This window comes from Hydra viridissima, unplaced genomic scaffold (genome assembly GCF_058129835.1).
Source record: "Hydra viridissima isolate aposymbiotic clone 2 unplaced genomic scaffold, HvirCarnegie_v1 scaffold_3, whole genome shotgun sequence".
NCBI lineage: Eukaryota > Metazoa > Cnidaria > Hydrozoa > Anthoathecata > Hydridae > Hydra > Hydra viridissima.
In genome coordinates, this window is record NW_028324302.1 from 7,063,508 (window position 1) to 7,080,768 (window position 17,261).

General features: G+C 27.5%; 2 protein-coding genes across 3 annotated transcripts; both read right to left on the minus strand.

Moving 5' to 3' along the window:
* Positions 1-232: 232 nt before the first annotated feature.
* LOC145202114 (putative ATP-dependent RNA helicase DDX10) lies at positions 233-11,610 on the minus strand. Of its 2 annotated transcripts, none has more exons than XR_016450743.1 (21): positions 11,401-11,610; positions 11,033-11,093; positions 10,042-10,172; positions 9,543-9,701; positions 9,157-9,277; positions 8,807-8,921; positions 8,568-8,601; positions 8,378-8,440; positions 7,887-7,991; positions 7,516-7,678; positions 6,784-6,868; positions 6,520-6,580; positions 6,332-6,369; positions 5,321-5,408; positions 5,083-5,171; positions 3,662-3,704; positions 3,285-3,532; positions 3,065-3,184; positions 2,689-2,886; positions 2,362-2,441; positions 233-400 (listed from the first exon to the last, which is right to left on the minus strand). XR_016450743.1 is itself a non-coding variant. In XM_090081849.1 (21 exons), exons 1-21 carry the CDS (start codon positions 11,554-11,556, stop codon positions 286-288), a joined length of 2,229 nt encoding a protein of 742 aa, XP_089937975.1. In that variant the 5' UTR covers positions 11,557-11,586; the 3' UTR covers positions 233-285. The 2 variants fall into 2 exon arrangements, 1 of the variants encoding a protein (XP_089937975.1); XM_090081849.1 differs by having other exon boundaries at positions 3,329-3,532; positions 11,401-11,586.
* A 2,307-nt stretch (positions 11,611-13,917) lies between these two features.
* LOC145180228 (xylulose kinase-like) lies at positions 13,918-16,921 on the minus strand. Its single transcript, XM_080055085.2, has 7 exons — positions 16,665-16,921; positions 16,305-16,569; positions 15,725-15,863; positions 15,342-15,529; positions 14,798-15,071; positions 14,391-14,702; positions 13,918-14,239 (listed from the first exon to the last, which is right to left on the minus strand). Exons 1-7 carry the CDS (start codon positions 16,766-16,768, stop codon positions 13,971-13,973), a joined length of 1,551 nt encoding a protein of 516 aa, XP_079911211.2. The 5' UTR covers positions 16,769-16,921; the 3' UTR covers positions 13,918-13,970.
* Positions 16,922-17,261: the final 340 nt, after the last annotated feature.

Consider the following 17,261-nt stretch of genomic DNA (forward strand, 5'->3'; position numbering starts at 1 on the left):
TTATGTTGAAACTCGGTAGCCATTAATTTTAAATATTTTCGATTGAACGCAGTTTTTAATAGTTGTATCTTCTTATGTATTTTGACCGGGGTAATAGGCGAACCACAATAAACCCTGAACTTATTTTTGACCTAACTGAAAAAATACCAGCACCCTATGTACGCACCCACGCTAGTACACTAGACTTACATAGATTTATGAGAGCTTGAAGACAAAAAAAAAACAAAAAAAAAACAAAAAAAAAAGATTTTTTAAAATTCACATTAAAATTCAACAGCAAAGCTATCATGCTGCACCGAGTAAATGAAGGACAAGTTCCTCGTCTTCAAGAACGGTACTTTCATTTGCGTTTTTAGTCGAATTTTCTTCCAATCTTTGTTTCTTAGGAGGACGAAAAGTGCTGAATAAAGCAAAGTTAACATTTAAAAATAAAAAGTGAATAATTACAAGAATACCGATTGTACATATAAAAAAAAGACTCATAGCGGCCCTGAGAAAAAAAAAAAAAAGCATACGAAAAAGAAATTCATTTTTCTCTTGATGGCCTACCATCTTGTTCCAACTGATGTAAAAACAATGTGTGCAACAATAAATTAAAATCGATGTACTTTTAGAGGTAACTCAAGTAGTTTGAAATTTTAAATTTATATGCTTTACATTGTTGGAGCATTTTGATGCTTCGCGATCATCGAATTTTAAAATTTTACTATGCTTTGTGTATTGTACTGAAGATCATGAAGAGTGACTAGTGATTATATATAACAATGTATTATATGTAAAATAGAATTATGAAATTTAATACAATTTAACATAATTTAATATAATTTAATGTAATTTATGTAAGATGTAAAACATAAGACTAGTTGAATTTTGTTAAAAACTATTTACACTGTTTGCGGCTTGTTTACAAATGAATCGCCTCAAACTCTAGCAAGAAACTGATTATTAGCGAGTGATCATTTTCAATTTTGTAATAAATTAAATCATAGAAAAAATTTGACAAATAGAAATCATTTTATTGGAACTGTATTAGGAAATTATAAACTTTCCAACTATCAGCATATGGTTGTATATTTAAATTTCTATTATCTATAGTTGTAAGGCTGAACTAGACAACATAAGTTCTTTTTCATTGCTCGGGAACTTTTGACGATGACCTTAATATGATCACCAAAAGCTTTCGCCATTGCTCATTAGCGTGGGTCGAAATATTTTGATCAAAAAATCACTGTTCATCAAAACATAGGGAACACACATTAAAATTTACAAAAACATATTATGCTACCTACTACTTTGATTTCAATACAACAAATATTGATTTAGATTTTGTCTATTATCAAATTGTTCAGGTTAAAAAACGACTATCCGACCATAATATCCACTGTGCTACTGTCTAATTTCTGTGAGCCTTTGTGAACTCCAAAAGTGTTTTTTAATTATTTGCCGATGTATTTTTTTTGGTTGTACAAAACCATACAACCTTGCATCGTCCAAACGTCGCCGGACAGTTTTTTCTGAAATATCAATTTCTAATTCGAGAATTGTATCTCTAGTATTAGCAAATAGATTATTTTTCATATACCTAATTATTTTATGATCAGCCTCCTCATACTGATTTGTATACTTTTCTTCAATCGTTAACCTAAATGCCCAAATTCCAGCAGTTCCTTTGGTTTTACATTTATTAACTAATCAAGTTACAATCGCTTTTGAAATTTTTTTTTTTCACATAAATCTCTTTGTGTAGTTCCAATATTATAGTCATCAACGATTTTTTGTTTGAAAACACTATTATATTTATGTGTCATTCTGTCATCTCTTAACAAAACTTACAAAGTTTTTACTAAACAAAGAATTTGTAGTGTTTTACATAACATAAAAGACTAATGAAACTATTACGTTTTTCTTAATTAAAACCCAAATTCGAAATAAAGAATTTATAATTAAATTGTAGTGATGTCCAACAATTTAACAGTATTAGGATAAGATGTCCTTTTGTTTTGAAATGTTACTAATTTTATACTGTTTTTTAGTTATATTTAAAAAAAAAAAAACAGTTAAAAGAGAGTCGTAAAAGTAAGAACAAAACAAGAATATCTTCCAGATTTATTAGCAAATAGCATATCTAATAAAGGTTTTTTTAAGTTAAAATCATTTTATAATTAATTTAAGTGTTTCTGTTCCAGGAAAAGCTTTTTACTTTAAACTAACCTTTTTGGAAGACAGTGTATATTTGACTTTTTAAACATTTTATTCTAGTTTTTAACTAACTTTTATTTCACTAAATAAAAGGTGGATATTTTTAGAAGGCTAAATGTAAGTCTATACTAAAAAAGTAAGTAAATAAAAAAGCTAGAAAACCTTGTGTCTTCATCAGAAATTCCATCAGATTCCTCCCCACTATCATTATTATCTAGTGCTCCGAGGGTAACTCTTCGTCCCTTAAAGTATAAAACTATTCATAAAAACTGTTAAAAATGTCTATTAGGACTCAAATACATTTTTATTTCAATAAAAATTTCTTAACATTTAGAAATCCTAAAAAAATTTGTTGAATATTTTTTAAAAATTGATTGTGCTGCCATATGATAGTCAAAGGAAAAAAAAAAGTTGAAGAATCTTCGGTTAGAAAATGTACTAGCTTTAATGACTAAAGTTGTTAAAATCCTAAACTTTATACTGGTATACCTCTGATAATGCAATTCTTTCTTCTCTTTCTTTCCTTTTTATTTCTTTGTGCTTCTTTTTGATTCTTTCTCTTTCCAAAGCACGATCAACCTTATCTTGCTCTTTCATTCGAACTTTTGCTTTTTCTACATCTATACCACCCGCTTCAGAAGAAATGTCAACTGGCATTGTTAATTCTGAAATCGGATCATTTTCCACCTTCCAACAAAAAACCACAAAAAAAGCAAACTAGTTTAAAAAATCTAGATTCTAACATTAAAATATTAGCAGCAATTAAAAAATAGAGCTGAACTTTCAAGAAGAAATAATGGCTGCTGCTTTAAAAGACACTTCTCATGTAATGAGAAGCTAAAACTACTAATGAGAAACATTTTACCTCTCCTTCCTCATTGAATGTCACCTTTGTGTTGACTTTGATATTCTTCCTGATCACTTTTTTTGCCAAACTTGCTTTGGTGATTTGTTTCTTCTTATAAACCAGGTTTTCTTCTTTTACCTAAGAAATATTAAGGGAAAATTCAAATGGTAAAAACCTAAACTACAAAATACATGGTCAAGAATTAAATCTAAGCAAGAAAAAGAATTTTACTCAATACCTAGCAAACACAACTTTTGAAAACAAAAGCAAATGGCTCATTACTTCCTCTAAATCAAGATGCTGCTGCTTCCCAGATTTTTTTACCAAAACATCATCATCACTTTCATTACTTATGTCAAATGCAGCTTTCCCTGATAAGTTGCTGACTTTAGGATCCTTTTTTCTACTGAGTACTTCAATTCCAATCTGTTCTTTTTGTGTTTTGTTTTTTGAACCATCAATAGGACCAATCTTTTTGATGAGCTTCTAATGTTAAAATACAGTAAAATGGTAAAGGATATATAAATAGTTAAAGAAAAGATAAAAAAAAAAAAAAAAAGTATGAAGAAAGAAAATCATAAAAATAAAGTTTCACACTTTTGATGAGATTTTTACCTTCATAAAACGTATCTTTGGTGGAGCAAGCAACCCACAAGACCTAATAACCAATACAAGAAGAAAAAAATTGAATTGAAGTTGTTTGAGAAATGATACTCTAAAAACTGAAAAAAGAAGTTAACAACAAAGCTTTCTAATAAGGTTGGCAAATTTTATAAAATATTACAATCCTTATTATAAAATATTTTAACTACAACAATAGTGACAGGAAACATAATTACTAAACAAAACAATTCTCCAGTCTTCGGAAGAAGATGCTTTAAAAGGTAAAAGGTAAGGCTTTACATATTGCAAATACACTATACAGCCAAACATCTTAAAAACATTAAAGAATAAACTATTCTATTTCAGTTTTAAAGTAGCATCAATAATATTCATGCATTATTGAAATATGCAATTATTAGTTGAAATGTCATGAAGTCAGCAAAAAGTTATCTTTTGTTATATTGGTGTATAGTAGAGAAATATGACAGGCAATCCAAAGAGTATGAGAAAAATGAGAACACTGATCAAGCAAGGTCAATTATTGCTTATCTACGGTTGTTCTACTTGATTGACTTGATCTGTTAGAACAAACATTAGCTCTCCAAACAAGCAAACAGTCTATTCCAATCAGTGAAAAATCTCATTTACCTAAAGACACTCATAGGAACACTCAAATTACTTGCCTAGACACCTACATTTGAAATGGTTCATTTTAAATCCAACATATTGTGGCTTACTAAGAAATGACTGATAAGAAATGACTGCAAATAAAAAATAAAGATAAAATAACTTGTTTAAGCTAAATAACTTGCTTAAGACTTTAGTAACTACTCAACAGCTGATGCTCTCAATAGTCATCATAAAGTAGATTAAGCCAGAATAAAAGTCAAGCAAATATTCTTAAAAAAAGAATGGGACTATGTTGCTTATGTGTATGTCTGCATACCTTCTGGATCCAAAACATATCGGGAATGAAATACTGCATAAAAATAAAAAAAAGCTGGACAATAATTATGTGCTGAGAGAACTCACAGCTTCCTTTTGAATGAAAGTTAAAACCTTATCCAGTATCCTTCTTTTCAAATACTTCTATAAAAAATGCATCCAGCAAAACAAATGAAAGCAATTAGAAATCAACCTTTATTAGATCTACACGCAGCTCTTTCTGAGAAAGTGCTGTGAGGTACACACAATGTTATCTTCTTTACCTTTAATTTACTATCTTTTGTAACTTTGTATATATTTTAAATTGCATAATAGCTTAGTAGTTAACAAATATACTAAAATGGTAATGTACTACAAAATGCAGAGAGGTGAAGAAAAACATGATTATTATAAAACTACCTATCTATTACATTTAACACAATAATTTAAAAAAGTTGAAAAAATCTGATCAAAAGAAAAATTCAAAATTTTTGAAAACAAATTCTTACATAGCAAATGCATCCAAGGGAAGTTTAGTGATATCAAAAACATCCTTATCACTTTGAAGATAAACAGATCTTGCATATGACACAATACACTAAGAATATTTGTATGATATGGCATAAAGAATAAATGCAAAAAAACAAAAAAACAAAAAAAAAAAACAAAAAAAAAAAAATCAAAACAATTGTTTTAAAAAATAATCTTTTGCAGAAAGAAAAACATGATTATTTTTTAAGGAAATACCCTTTGTGCCCAGTATTTAATCTCTTGGTCTTGCGCACATAATGCTTGAAGTTTGCCTTCTATAGAGAGCAGTTTTTTTGGGTTTGCCCTAAATATATCAATTCAAAGTAAATTAAATGGAATGCAGCTCTGTAATTTTGGATAAAAACAAAATTACAAAATCAAAATAATGATCATGTAGGGTCATTCCATGTAGAGTCATTCCTCATAGGATCTTCAATATAAGAACGCCATCAAATATTTTTATCTAAGAACTACTATCCACTAAAAATTCTTATATTTTCTCAAAAATCAATGTTTTTAATACTTTTAAAGTAAAATTACCAAATTCATTTCAAAAATATTTTATTTTTAATCAAAATAATCATCAAGGATTGGTTTGTTAATAAAAAATAAACTTACTGCAAGATTTTTATTCTAAGAAAATATTTTAATAATCTTACAGTAAACTTAATACTAAAAAAAAAAAAACTGAATATCAAAATATATGGAGGGAACTGTGCATTACCACAAAACCTAACAAAGAGAATTACTGGTAACAAAATGCATAACATATGAATAAGGAAGTGTAAGTCTGCTGCAAGTTAAACATGAAACTAGGCTTAATCTGTCTTTCATTTATCTAATCTAGTTTTTCTGATATATGAAAACTATACTGATTGATTTAGGTGCTTATCTAGTACTAAATGTTTAGGAATATCCAACTTTATAAATGCTTGAGAATTGATAAACTTTTACTTTGTTAATTTATTTATATATTGGAAAAAAAGAAACTTGAGGCTTGTTTTTAAAAGACTTTTAGCCTAATAACTTTTCACTGAGTTGTGTCCAACATGTTTTTTAAAAAATGATTTTCATCATAGTTGTAAATATACAAGTAATATCTTAGCAGGTCAACATGGGAACTTGGCATGGAATGATCACTTATCTTGATAAAACTTATCTTATCAAGATAACTTAACAAAGATAACACTTGATCAAAACTTCTTTTTCTTTATTTAGTTAACTTACTTTATTTCTTCCAACGGAACTTTTCGGTCCGACAATTTCTATGAATAAAGTTATGATTACAATTTCTTACATCATTACAATAGTTTCTTAAAATAAATACTTTAATGTTTTTGCATAAAAGAAATCAAACAAATTGTAAGCAAACACAATAAATAAGATTGCAAAATTTTTATAGTTAGCCATAATACCTTCACCATTGCAATTTCTGATGGCAATAACATGACAAGTGCTTCTCCATTTTTCTCATAACTTAAGTACAATTTTCACAGCATAAAATAAGACTTAATTATCAGATACACTATCAGATACACTATATCTTTTTAAATTTAGATTTCAGAAAATCCTTTTTAAAAAAATTATGTTCTTACATAAAAGAATATATTAAATTATTCTAAATTTAAAATATCTACAAAATTATAATATAAAGATTAGCAAACCTAACTTTTACTCACCGAGCTGTCCTTCCAACTCTATGAATATATGTTTCCACAGATTCAGGACAGTCAAACTGAATAACCCAGTTAACAGATGGAAAATCTAAAAAAAATTTGGAGTATTTTTTAATAATAAGACTAAAATGTAAAACTACTGTTTGTATTATTGCGTGGCTGCAAGTTTTTCTGTCACACAGTTAAACTGTTAAACCAAAACTTTTGAACTAACTTTGGTAGAACAGGAATTAAAAGGAATAAGAAAAAAATTTCAATTTTTTACCAGTTCCTTAAATGTTTTAGTAAATGTAAATAAAAGACACCAAAAATGAAATTTTTTGCTCAGCAACATATTATAACATTAAATTAGGAATAGAAAGTTAGATTGACACTCAGTTAAGAGAGAAATCACAGAAGAAAAATATTTGAGTAAAAGATGAAGCACAAGAAATTATGACTTTATTCAAGAACAGTATCTTCAAAGATTTGTCCCAATCTTTTTAGGAAAGCAAAATTGCTAAAACAATTGAAAAAAGCATAAAAAAAAGAAGTTAAAATGACAAATGAATTAACAAAGCAAGTTTATGAAAAATTTTCCTTTCAGCCTATAGAATATAAAATTTTAAATGACTGACGAATAAATATTTTGGTATTATTTTCCTAGAATACTATCTGTGCCACTGTCACCTAATTTACTGACATTCCTTTAATAAAAAGAAGGGACACACATAATTAATTTTTGCAAATACTTACCTAGGCCTCTAGCAGCTATATCTGTAGCAAATAAAACAGCAGCCTTAGATTCACAAAATTTAGTGTAAACACCAACTCTTTTAAGCTGCTTTTGTTTCCCATATAGCGCCATTAATGGAACTCCAGGTCGAATTTTGCGAAAAGCTTCATATATAAACTTAACCTATCATATAAAAATGAAAACAAACTTCTTATTAAAGATAAATGTCCATATACAAGACTTGAATGACAAATCAACTTTTATCTAGTTGAGTATAAATTAGCTTAGCTTCATTAAGTTTCTAACTATAATTTTCTAAATTAATAAAATCTGTGTTGGAATTTGTTTCCACACTGAACATAGCTAACAAAAAAAACTTTATATATGATACCTGTTTACAGCTTGACAAAAACACAATACTCTTTGCTTTTAAATGACTTTTAATAAACGAGAATAAGAAGTTGATTTTGTCCTGTAAGGTGACTATGACATAAGACTAAAAACAAATAATAATTATAACATAAAGAAACTTAAAGTGAAGATTTTCAAGGTTCACTTTTTCACGATTTCACATGATTTTATGTATTTTTCAAATTTTATCTTGTTTAAATAATCAAAAACTAGAATCAGATTTTTAACAACAGTATTCAAATGTAAAAATGTTGGTAAATAAAGTATAAATATGATACCAGCTCCTCACTTAGTATACATAAAAACTTCTTAAAGATATTTTCATATGTTAAATGAAATTTATATTATCTATTACTTTGAAAAGTGCTTTAAAAAACTATTAGTAAAGATTTAACAAATATTTTATGAATATATATAATTTACAAGATTTTATAACACACACAAATAAGTATTCTATAAACAACAAGTCACCTGTGACAACCTACTAGGTGTTGAATATTTGGCTTTTTCATGAACAGAAATATACTCAGGGTTCTAAATGATATAACATCAAAATAAAAATAGGTAATAGAATTCATTATGAAAATCTACATCAAAATACATTTTAAACTAGTTCTGTAATATTACTTGTGATATAAAAAAAAAAAAAAAAAGCTTATACTTTTAAACTTAGTCTGGCAAGATCTTGTACAGATCTATAAAAAAAAAAAAAAATTTACATTTAAAAGTACAATTAAGGAATAAGCTTTAATGATTAGAAAATCTTTTCTTAATTTGTACATATTCAAAACAAAATTTGTAAAAAATAGAAGTAAGGAGGTTTAAGAATAGCAACTTTGATCTGATCCTACCAATTATTAACATTTTGGTTCCCTGTATATAAAAATTAACAGTTTTTACTTGGTTTGTGTTGCTGAGTACAGTAGGGTAAGTCGAGTTTTTGGCAAATTTTCAATAATAGCATTCATAGTTGCAGCAAATCCCAAATCTAAAATTCTATCTGCTTCATCTAAAACTATTAAAAAAAAAAAAAAAAAAAGGTAAGGTTTTTGTCTTTTTTTTTAGGGTATAGATAAATAGCTTTAAAAGCTGCTATAAAGTTTAAAACATTTCAACCAAATTAAAAAGATTATAGTTTTATTTACTAGGCAGTTTAGATGAAATTTTAATTACCAAATTTAACTTGTTTAGATGATTTTTGCTTCAAAATAATTTTTTAAAATAAAATTTAATTTCATAGATTTACTCACCTAAAACCTTCAAGCCATCGCAATTAAAATTTGGTGTTTCATCAAAATGTTGAAGTAAGCGACCAGGTGTGCAAATGATTATGTTTGTGCTGAGAATTCTGCTTTTCTCTTCCTCTACATCCTAGAAAATAATAAATTAAAAATAAACTTTGCCTAAATTACAATCCTGTGTAAAATATTAAGAGTATAATGTAAACTAGTAATGTAAAATAATCGACCAATAACACCAAAATTGAAGAGCTTAGTAACAATATCAATGCAAGCTATTGCTTCAATAATAAAGTGTTTCTTGTTACTCTTCTTAATGAAAAAGCTAGTTATTATTGTAACAACTAATTGGTTATAAATGGTTTGGTTAACTGAGAAAAATATTTTTTTAACTTTACCTTTCCACCTATGACTAAACCTGCTGAGAAGTCATGATTTTTACCAACTTTGCGTAGCACATCATAGGTTTGAAATGCAAGCTCTCGAGTAGGTGAGATAACAAGAGCACCTAAACCATCATTGTTAGTCCACTTGTTGTGCCACAGTAACTCCAGAATCTTGAAAAACAAGTTTTAAAAATACAAAAACCTTTTAAAACTTTGGGAACGATTAAAGACCACAGGAGAAAAACAAAACATGTCACAAACTTTAATATTATTTGTTATCCGCCTTTTTTTCTTCTTCCCATAATAAATATTTATCTGAATGTGCAAACAAATTAAACATGTCTATTTTTCCTCTATGGTCTTCAATTATTTATAACTAAAGATAAACAAAAATGTAAATGTAATACTCTAAAATATCCTTTATATTAAATTCCATGAACATACTGTATCATGTACAACTTTCTTAAAGATTGGAAGGAAAACTATAATATTATGGTTTTTTTTTACTCACAGGAACAATAAAAGCTAAAGTTTTTCCTGAGCCAGTTTTTGCAGCTGCCAAAACATCAAAGCCTCTAAGAGCAAGTGCAATTCCATCTTTCTGAATTGCAGTTGGTTTTCTATAGCCAGCATTTTCTAAACCTATGAAAATCTCACATATTAGTTTTAGTACATACAGCCAACTTCTAACAACTTTTTTGATATCACTTATATCACATGCACTCATTAGGGCAAGTAATTAGGGTTCATCATTTTTCAACTAAATCAGAGAGTTGTATAAGTTTTTTTTTTAATATAAAAGGATTATTAAATTATTAAATAAGTTTAAAACAATTTGAACCTGAATATCTTATTAACATATTGAACTTTAATTGTTATTAAATAATTTAGTTTGCACAAGTTTTGTTGGCTTAAAAATAAAAGTTAATGCTTTAAATTAAATTTCTTTTGTTTTAGATAAAATTTGTTACTTTACTCAAAACACAATTATATCCGAGATAGAAGACATTTTTGTTAACTTATTTTCCAAACAATAATACAACTTAGAATTTTAAGAAAAGACTTTATAGAATTAGCTCTTAACTTAAAAGAAACTTTACATTTATTTTTTCAAAGGGCTTTTTTTTTTAAATTTCTTTTAGGTTAGAAAATTATTTTAAAAAATTAATTTCCTAATTAAATAAGCTAAAGAGCTGCTAGAAACTTGATGATATAAAATATTCATTTTCAAATTTACTTTTGACCTGTTTATTAATATTTGCAAAGTAAATATTTTTGCTAATTGTTGATTTGTTTAAACAAAAAATTTTTTTTCTGTTTTATAAAAGATAAACTTAAAATATGTAGAGGTTCTACTTTTTATCAAACATCTCTAATAACCTTAAAAGATATTTCCCAATCCTTTATATACATTATAAGACAGAAGTTCTACTGCAACTAATAAAACATTATTTAGAATTATTAGAAAAACTATGCTACTTATTAGAAAAGTAAACACTTACCAGCAAGAGTTCTTGAAGATATAGGAAAATCAGAAAACTGGTTTATTAATGACAAATCATTCTATTAAAAAAATACATATGTATATGATAAAAAGAATAGAAGAAAGAAATTTTAGCAAAACAGATAAAAAAAAGTTTTTATCTTCCTTATAACATTCAAGGCATTATTTGATTTGGACCTGATCTGTTGAGTTACTTGACTTTAGGTTTTTTTATTATAATTATTTCATTTGAAAAAACAAATGATCCTATTAGAAACATAAGATCTCAAATGAATAGATTATTTCTTCAAAAGAAAAAAAAAACAAACCAGTAATGATCAAATTAAAGTACCTTCCGGGAAATTCTTAATATTAATGGAAATTTACCGTCAGTTCAGAGCACAAGGCAATCTTTTCTTCGATTTCATTAAACTCTTGATTTCTTTTATCTCCTTTCTTTTTGAAACTCCTTTTAAACTTTTTATTCGTGTGTTTTTCTTTCTTACCTAATTTGTTTCGAGCACCGTGGTCATAGTCCGCCATTTTTTTTGTGTTCAACAAAAAGTAGCTAAGGAACTTAAAACTTTTTAAATTTAAAGTATGGTTTTCACCACAAAAAAGCTTGAGATGTTGCTGCTTGCCTTCTTGTTGTTTGTCTTGCTATTGACCGTTATCGACTTTAGTAAACATAAATCAGTCTAATGGATAAATTTTTCAAAGAAGAAGTTTTTCTTAGACGTAAAGTTTAGCAAAAGCTTACAGCAAAAATTTATTGTACGTTCGTATATGTTATTGATGTTTTTTTTCTGAATTTATTTTTGTTTTTTATGAACATAATTTAAATAATTGTGCGCATTTTTATGACTATGGTTATGTATAATCAATCACAATCGTTATACAGGGCCATTGATATTTAAAGTGAAAAGCCATAACTACAATGGCTAGTGGTGGATGGTATTATGAAAAATACAGAGCTAAAGACATTTAGAAAAATAACTAAACGGTACTTATAGTTTCGAGTGGCAATCATCAATCAAATGTACAAACAAAAAAAGAAATTGAAATCATCAAAGCACATGCTAGCTAGTATTATTCTTAAAACTGAAATTATACATAACGATATACAGCGATTAAATACACGGATTATGGGTTTCATTGATCTAAAAAAACCATCTTTTATTGGGTGGATGGATATTGTGTGCATTTGGTTTTGCCTACACCTTTAGCATTGAATTATGCATAGATTTTTCTAACCTTGAGTTTGTTTTTATGATAACTATTTTTAACTTATTGTTAGAAATATAGTTGAGTTTTTGACACCATCCAGAAAAATAGAGGCCAAACGTAGTACCAGAGTTGTATCGAATCTTGAGGCAACTCTTTTTTTTAAAAAAAAAGAGTTATTTTTACTCCTTTGTTTTTATAATGTTAAAGCCACAATTTATGAAAAGTTCAAATGTTTTTCCAGGAATTCTTCAATTTTGGGTTTGTAGCTTTAGAAATAATGAGATAGTATTTAAGTGCTTGCGATATATGTTAATAGGGCTTTGAAAAAAGAGCAGTTAAAATATTTTTTTATTTTTTTAAAACAATGTACTTTTTATTTATGTACTCACTTACATACAGATTCGTTTTTTTTTATTATTGAATGGCTAATAATTAGAGATTGTAAATCTTCTTTTTTTTTAGCCCTTAGTTGCTTCTTTTATGTAAGTTTATGAGAATCTGTTTCATACACCAGTAGAAACCATGTAAGAAACCAGATCATAAACACGTGAAAACTATTGATGTTTTTTTTTTTCAGTTGCTCTAGCCCCCGTCATTTCCACAAAATTATTCTAAGCATTTTGAATTTTAAAAATTATTTGTAGACTTATTATTAAAGTTAAGAAAGCCTTTTTTTTTTTTAAAAAAAATTATGAATTTTCATTCAAGCTGAAGTTATAGAAAAGTTATAACTTTAGGGAGAAGTATTATTTTAGTAAAAGTTGCCTGGTAATGTTTCAGTTGAATATCGATGATAGTTATTTCTTGCTCGGCTTACGGCTAGAAGAGCAGATTTATGAAGGACGATCTCATATATTTTCACAAGTTTCCCTTAGAAAAAAAAGGTCTATGAAAAATAGGCCATGGCTAGTAAACGTGTATTTACCCCCAGTGCATATATTTGCATCCGCAGTAAACATATTGAATCAGACGATCTCATTTACGAAGAGGCGACAGAACAGTTATTTAAACTGTAGTGCTTCTTTACTTCACTGTTCTCATACACGAAAAGTAAGAACAATAACAAATGAAAAGAAGTTTTCAAGCAAAATAAAGTTGAAGGTAAAAAAAACGAAACTGAATGTTCCTGACAGTCTATGAGTAAGAAACAAATCTATATGAATAAGAAAGAGATTTCCTATAAAAAATTTTCCAAATAAAAAACTCAAAAAAGAAGCTTTAACAAAAAGAAGAAAAAATAGACTCAGCCAAAAAAATTAGAAAATAAAAAGTTGTTATTGATGCTATCGGAAACTCTAGGTTATCTTTCGTCAGTCTTCACTTCAGTTTACACTGGGGTATACAGCTACACTGATTTAGGGTTATTTCATGTGAAATGGATCAAATAATTACAAGGTCTCTCATGAAGCATTTATTTTTCAAAGTTATTGCGTTACATCAGAGAATTTGTAACATGGAACTGATGCTAATCATTGCTTTATCATTAATCTTATCAATTAACATTTTGACATTTAAGAACATTTAAACACTTCAGTGATTTACATATAAAAAATTATTTTTTTTTTGGGATTTAATAGTTTTACTTAAAAAAAGTGTAAAATATTTTGATGACCCTTTTAAGATTCTTATAAGATTCTTATAAGATTCTGTAATAGTAGCTTAAAGAGATCAAAACAATGAGATTTGAAAATTCTATTCTTAATTATGTTTCTTTAAAAAAAAAAAGAGATTTACTTTAAAATAGTATTCAATAAATATGAATATCGAGTTAACATGGATTGATATATCTCATTTGTTATTGTTGGCGAGCAAGCTAAAATGTGTGTCGATGTTACTTTTACTTTGTTGATGTGAGCACATCGATAAATGCCACCTAAACATGCAGAGTTACTGGCCTCTTTTATTGTATAGACAGGAACACCAAAAACATCAGATAAGACTTGTAAGATGGCTGTATTAGTTGAAGCACCGCCAGTTGCTATGATGCGTGTAGTAGGACCTTTAAAGTGATAAGTGTAAAGTTTAAGTTAACATCTGTTTTATTTAATTATGAAAACTTTTTAAATTTGTCTAAAAACCTCCCCAAAAAAATATATTTTATTCATAGAAAATGTACAGCTGTATTTAAAGAAAAATAAGAAGCAACGTACTAATTGTGAAGCCATATTTTTGGGCATAATATCTTCTTGCAAGAAACTGACCCTCAAGAACTGCTCTAACTTCTTCATCACTTGTAAAAGAATCGACAAACTCATCTTTATCATTCCATCTGTAAATACCACGAGCTTCAGGTAGTATCTCAAGCTCATGAAAATAAAGACCAATTTTATGATTATTACCAGGTTTTGTCCTTTGCAATGCATCATTAAATGCACTCCAAGAACCGCCACAGTATTGATTGCAAATTGTCTGTCTGGATAATGAACCATTCTTAAAGCATAGCATTGTCATAAACTCTTTGTCTAAAACATAAATTGTTTATGCTATCACATTAACATATTTCTATATTTTCAGTTGTGCTCAAGACCTTCTATTAATGCTTTTGACATTTATTTACCTTGCAGAGGATTGATAAACACACTTCCTTCAGTGTCTGGTTTGACATGATGCATCCATAACAAAAGTGTGTCACTAGTTCCAAGGCTAAATGCTATATCTCCACTTGATAGGTTTAATCCTGCTAGAGAAGACGGATTATCTCCTGTGAATGCAACCAGCTTGCACAATGGAGAGAACCCAAATCTCTCTACAAAGTACTTTGAAATATTCCCTATTATTGTTGAGGATGAAACTGGTTCTCCAAGACGCAAAGCTAAGTCTGGGGCACAAGCCTGTTAAAATTTTAAAAAACTCAACACTACAACATAATTTGAATAAAATAAAAACACAATATTAACATGTATAACTTTATAAATACTAATTACATTAGAAACTAGATAAAATAAAACTTTAGAAAACAAACATGACCAAGTAATGAAACAGATTTTAAATACTTAAATTCTTTTGATTTTTAAATTCATTTTTTGCCTTCTCTCTCTTTTTTCACACAATTCAGAGTTTTGTCCTATGGCTAGAACAAACAAGAAAAATTACTGCTTTACATTGAGTAGACGATCGTCCCATTTCCTTGTTGTTATGTTTAACAAATTCATACCAGAACCATCACTATAATCAATAGGTGCATAACATCCAAGGAATAGAGATGCCAAGAAATTACTAACTAAGCAAACCCTTTCACAGTTGGTATACAAGTCTTGATTTGTTTGGTATAGTTTGGCTATTTGACTGCCTAAAAATATAAGTCTTTAAATACATAATTTGTTTTTTTTTTTACATAACAACAACAACAAAAATTTTCTTTTTTAAACCTTTAAAAAAATTGTAAAGGTGTGAAAACATTCTTTATAAGAATTCACTTTGTATTTTAAGATTAAGCAGCAGTTAAAATTTTAACATTTTTTATTGACACACCAACACCTTTTACCTGTAAACCTTTTAAAAGCTCGAGACCCAGTAAGCATTGCTAGTTGCATATTACCACCAACAGCATCTTCAAGTTGTGAACATTGTTTAGAAGTACTGCAATCCATCCATACAGGGACATCAAGTGGATCAAAACACTCCTATATTTCGAAAAAAAAAATTGAAAAATTAAACATTTTAATGAAAAGAAATTACTATGTTGAGAAGCCAAGAAGCTTCAGGAAGTTTTATCCTTAACATTATACTTTTGATAATTTATACTTTATACTTTATATTTATCTAATTGGTTTACTTTTTATGTTAATTGAAAACTTATGATTAAGTTAAAAGTTGGATTATAAAGGTATATTATCAAGCTCAAAGAAAGGTCTTTCTTGCATTTTTGAAGTTTATTGAAAGAGAACTAAATTGAACATTGTTTTGCTTTGTTATACAAACAGTTGCTAAATTTTTAAATTTTAATGTTTAAAAATGAATGTTTTAAGTAAATAAAGTAGTAAAAATTTATTACATCTCATTACTCTTCTACAAAGCATTTCTTAAATGAAAAAAATACCCTAAACTATCAAATGACTATAAACCTGTAACTGATCACTTAACATCTCACGAGGATTGAGATTGGCTAGAGTAATTTCTGATGCTTTTTTCCAATATATTGAACCATGCTGCTGAGCAGAGCCACTAATCATTTCAATCTCATTCAAGTTTAAAACACTCTCTGACATTTTCACCAAGAGTACATCTAAAGCTTTTACCCACATGAGTACAGGTGAAGTGACTGTTTCCCCATCACTATGACGATGTACACCATCTTGTGTTTTAAACTCTTTTAATTCGGAATCAAATCTAGACCAAAAGCAAGCTTTTTAAAACTTTTTTCTTTTCTGCTAAAAAAAAATTAATTAAAATATTTAAAACAATTTTCTGCAATTTAAAGTTACTTTATGGATTCTTTCCATATGACCTCAAGCTTTTCATTTGAAAGAACAGCACTCAATGACTGTGTACTTAAATCTAAGCCGAGATATTTGGATTTTCCTGGCATTTTTTTCTTTTGTAATTACTTTTCACTTCCATAACAAAAATGAGAGTACATTGATTTGGTAATGATATAAGTAAACAACAAAAATGTTTTTACATTATTACATCTTCCACATAATATGAACTTTTTAAAGTAGCTTTTCTAAAAAACAAACTTTAAAATTGAAAATCTCATCATTTTTTTAATTTTAAACAAAGAGGTGTACTTATATGATAAGTCTTGTTCCTTAAATGCATTTAGAGAATAACAATCCATTATCTTAATATTTAAAAAAATTAAGGACTTATATAATAATTAACAAAAAAAAATTTTAAGGACATATATAGTAATTAATTTAAAAGATTATGAACAATTTGGGTAGATTAAAGAAATAGCCTGCTTAGTTAAAAAGAAAACAGATCAGAGATATAAATAGAAGCCTTTATATAAGAAGAATTAAAAAATTAAAAAGTCAAGTGTTATATAGAGCTTTAACAAAATTTACTTATAATAACAT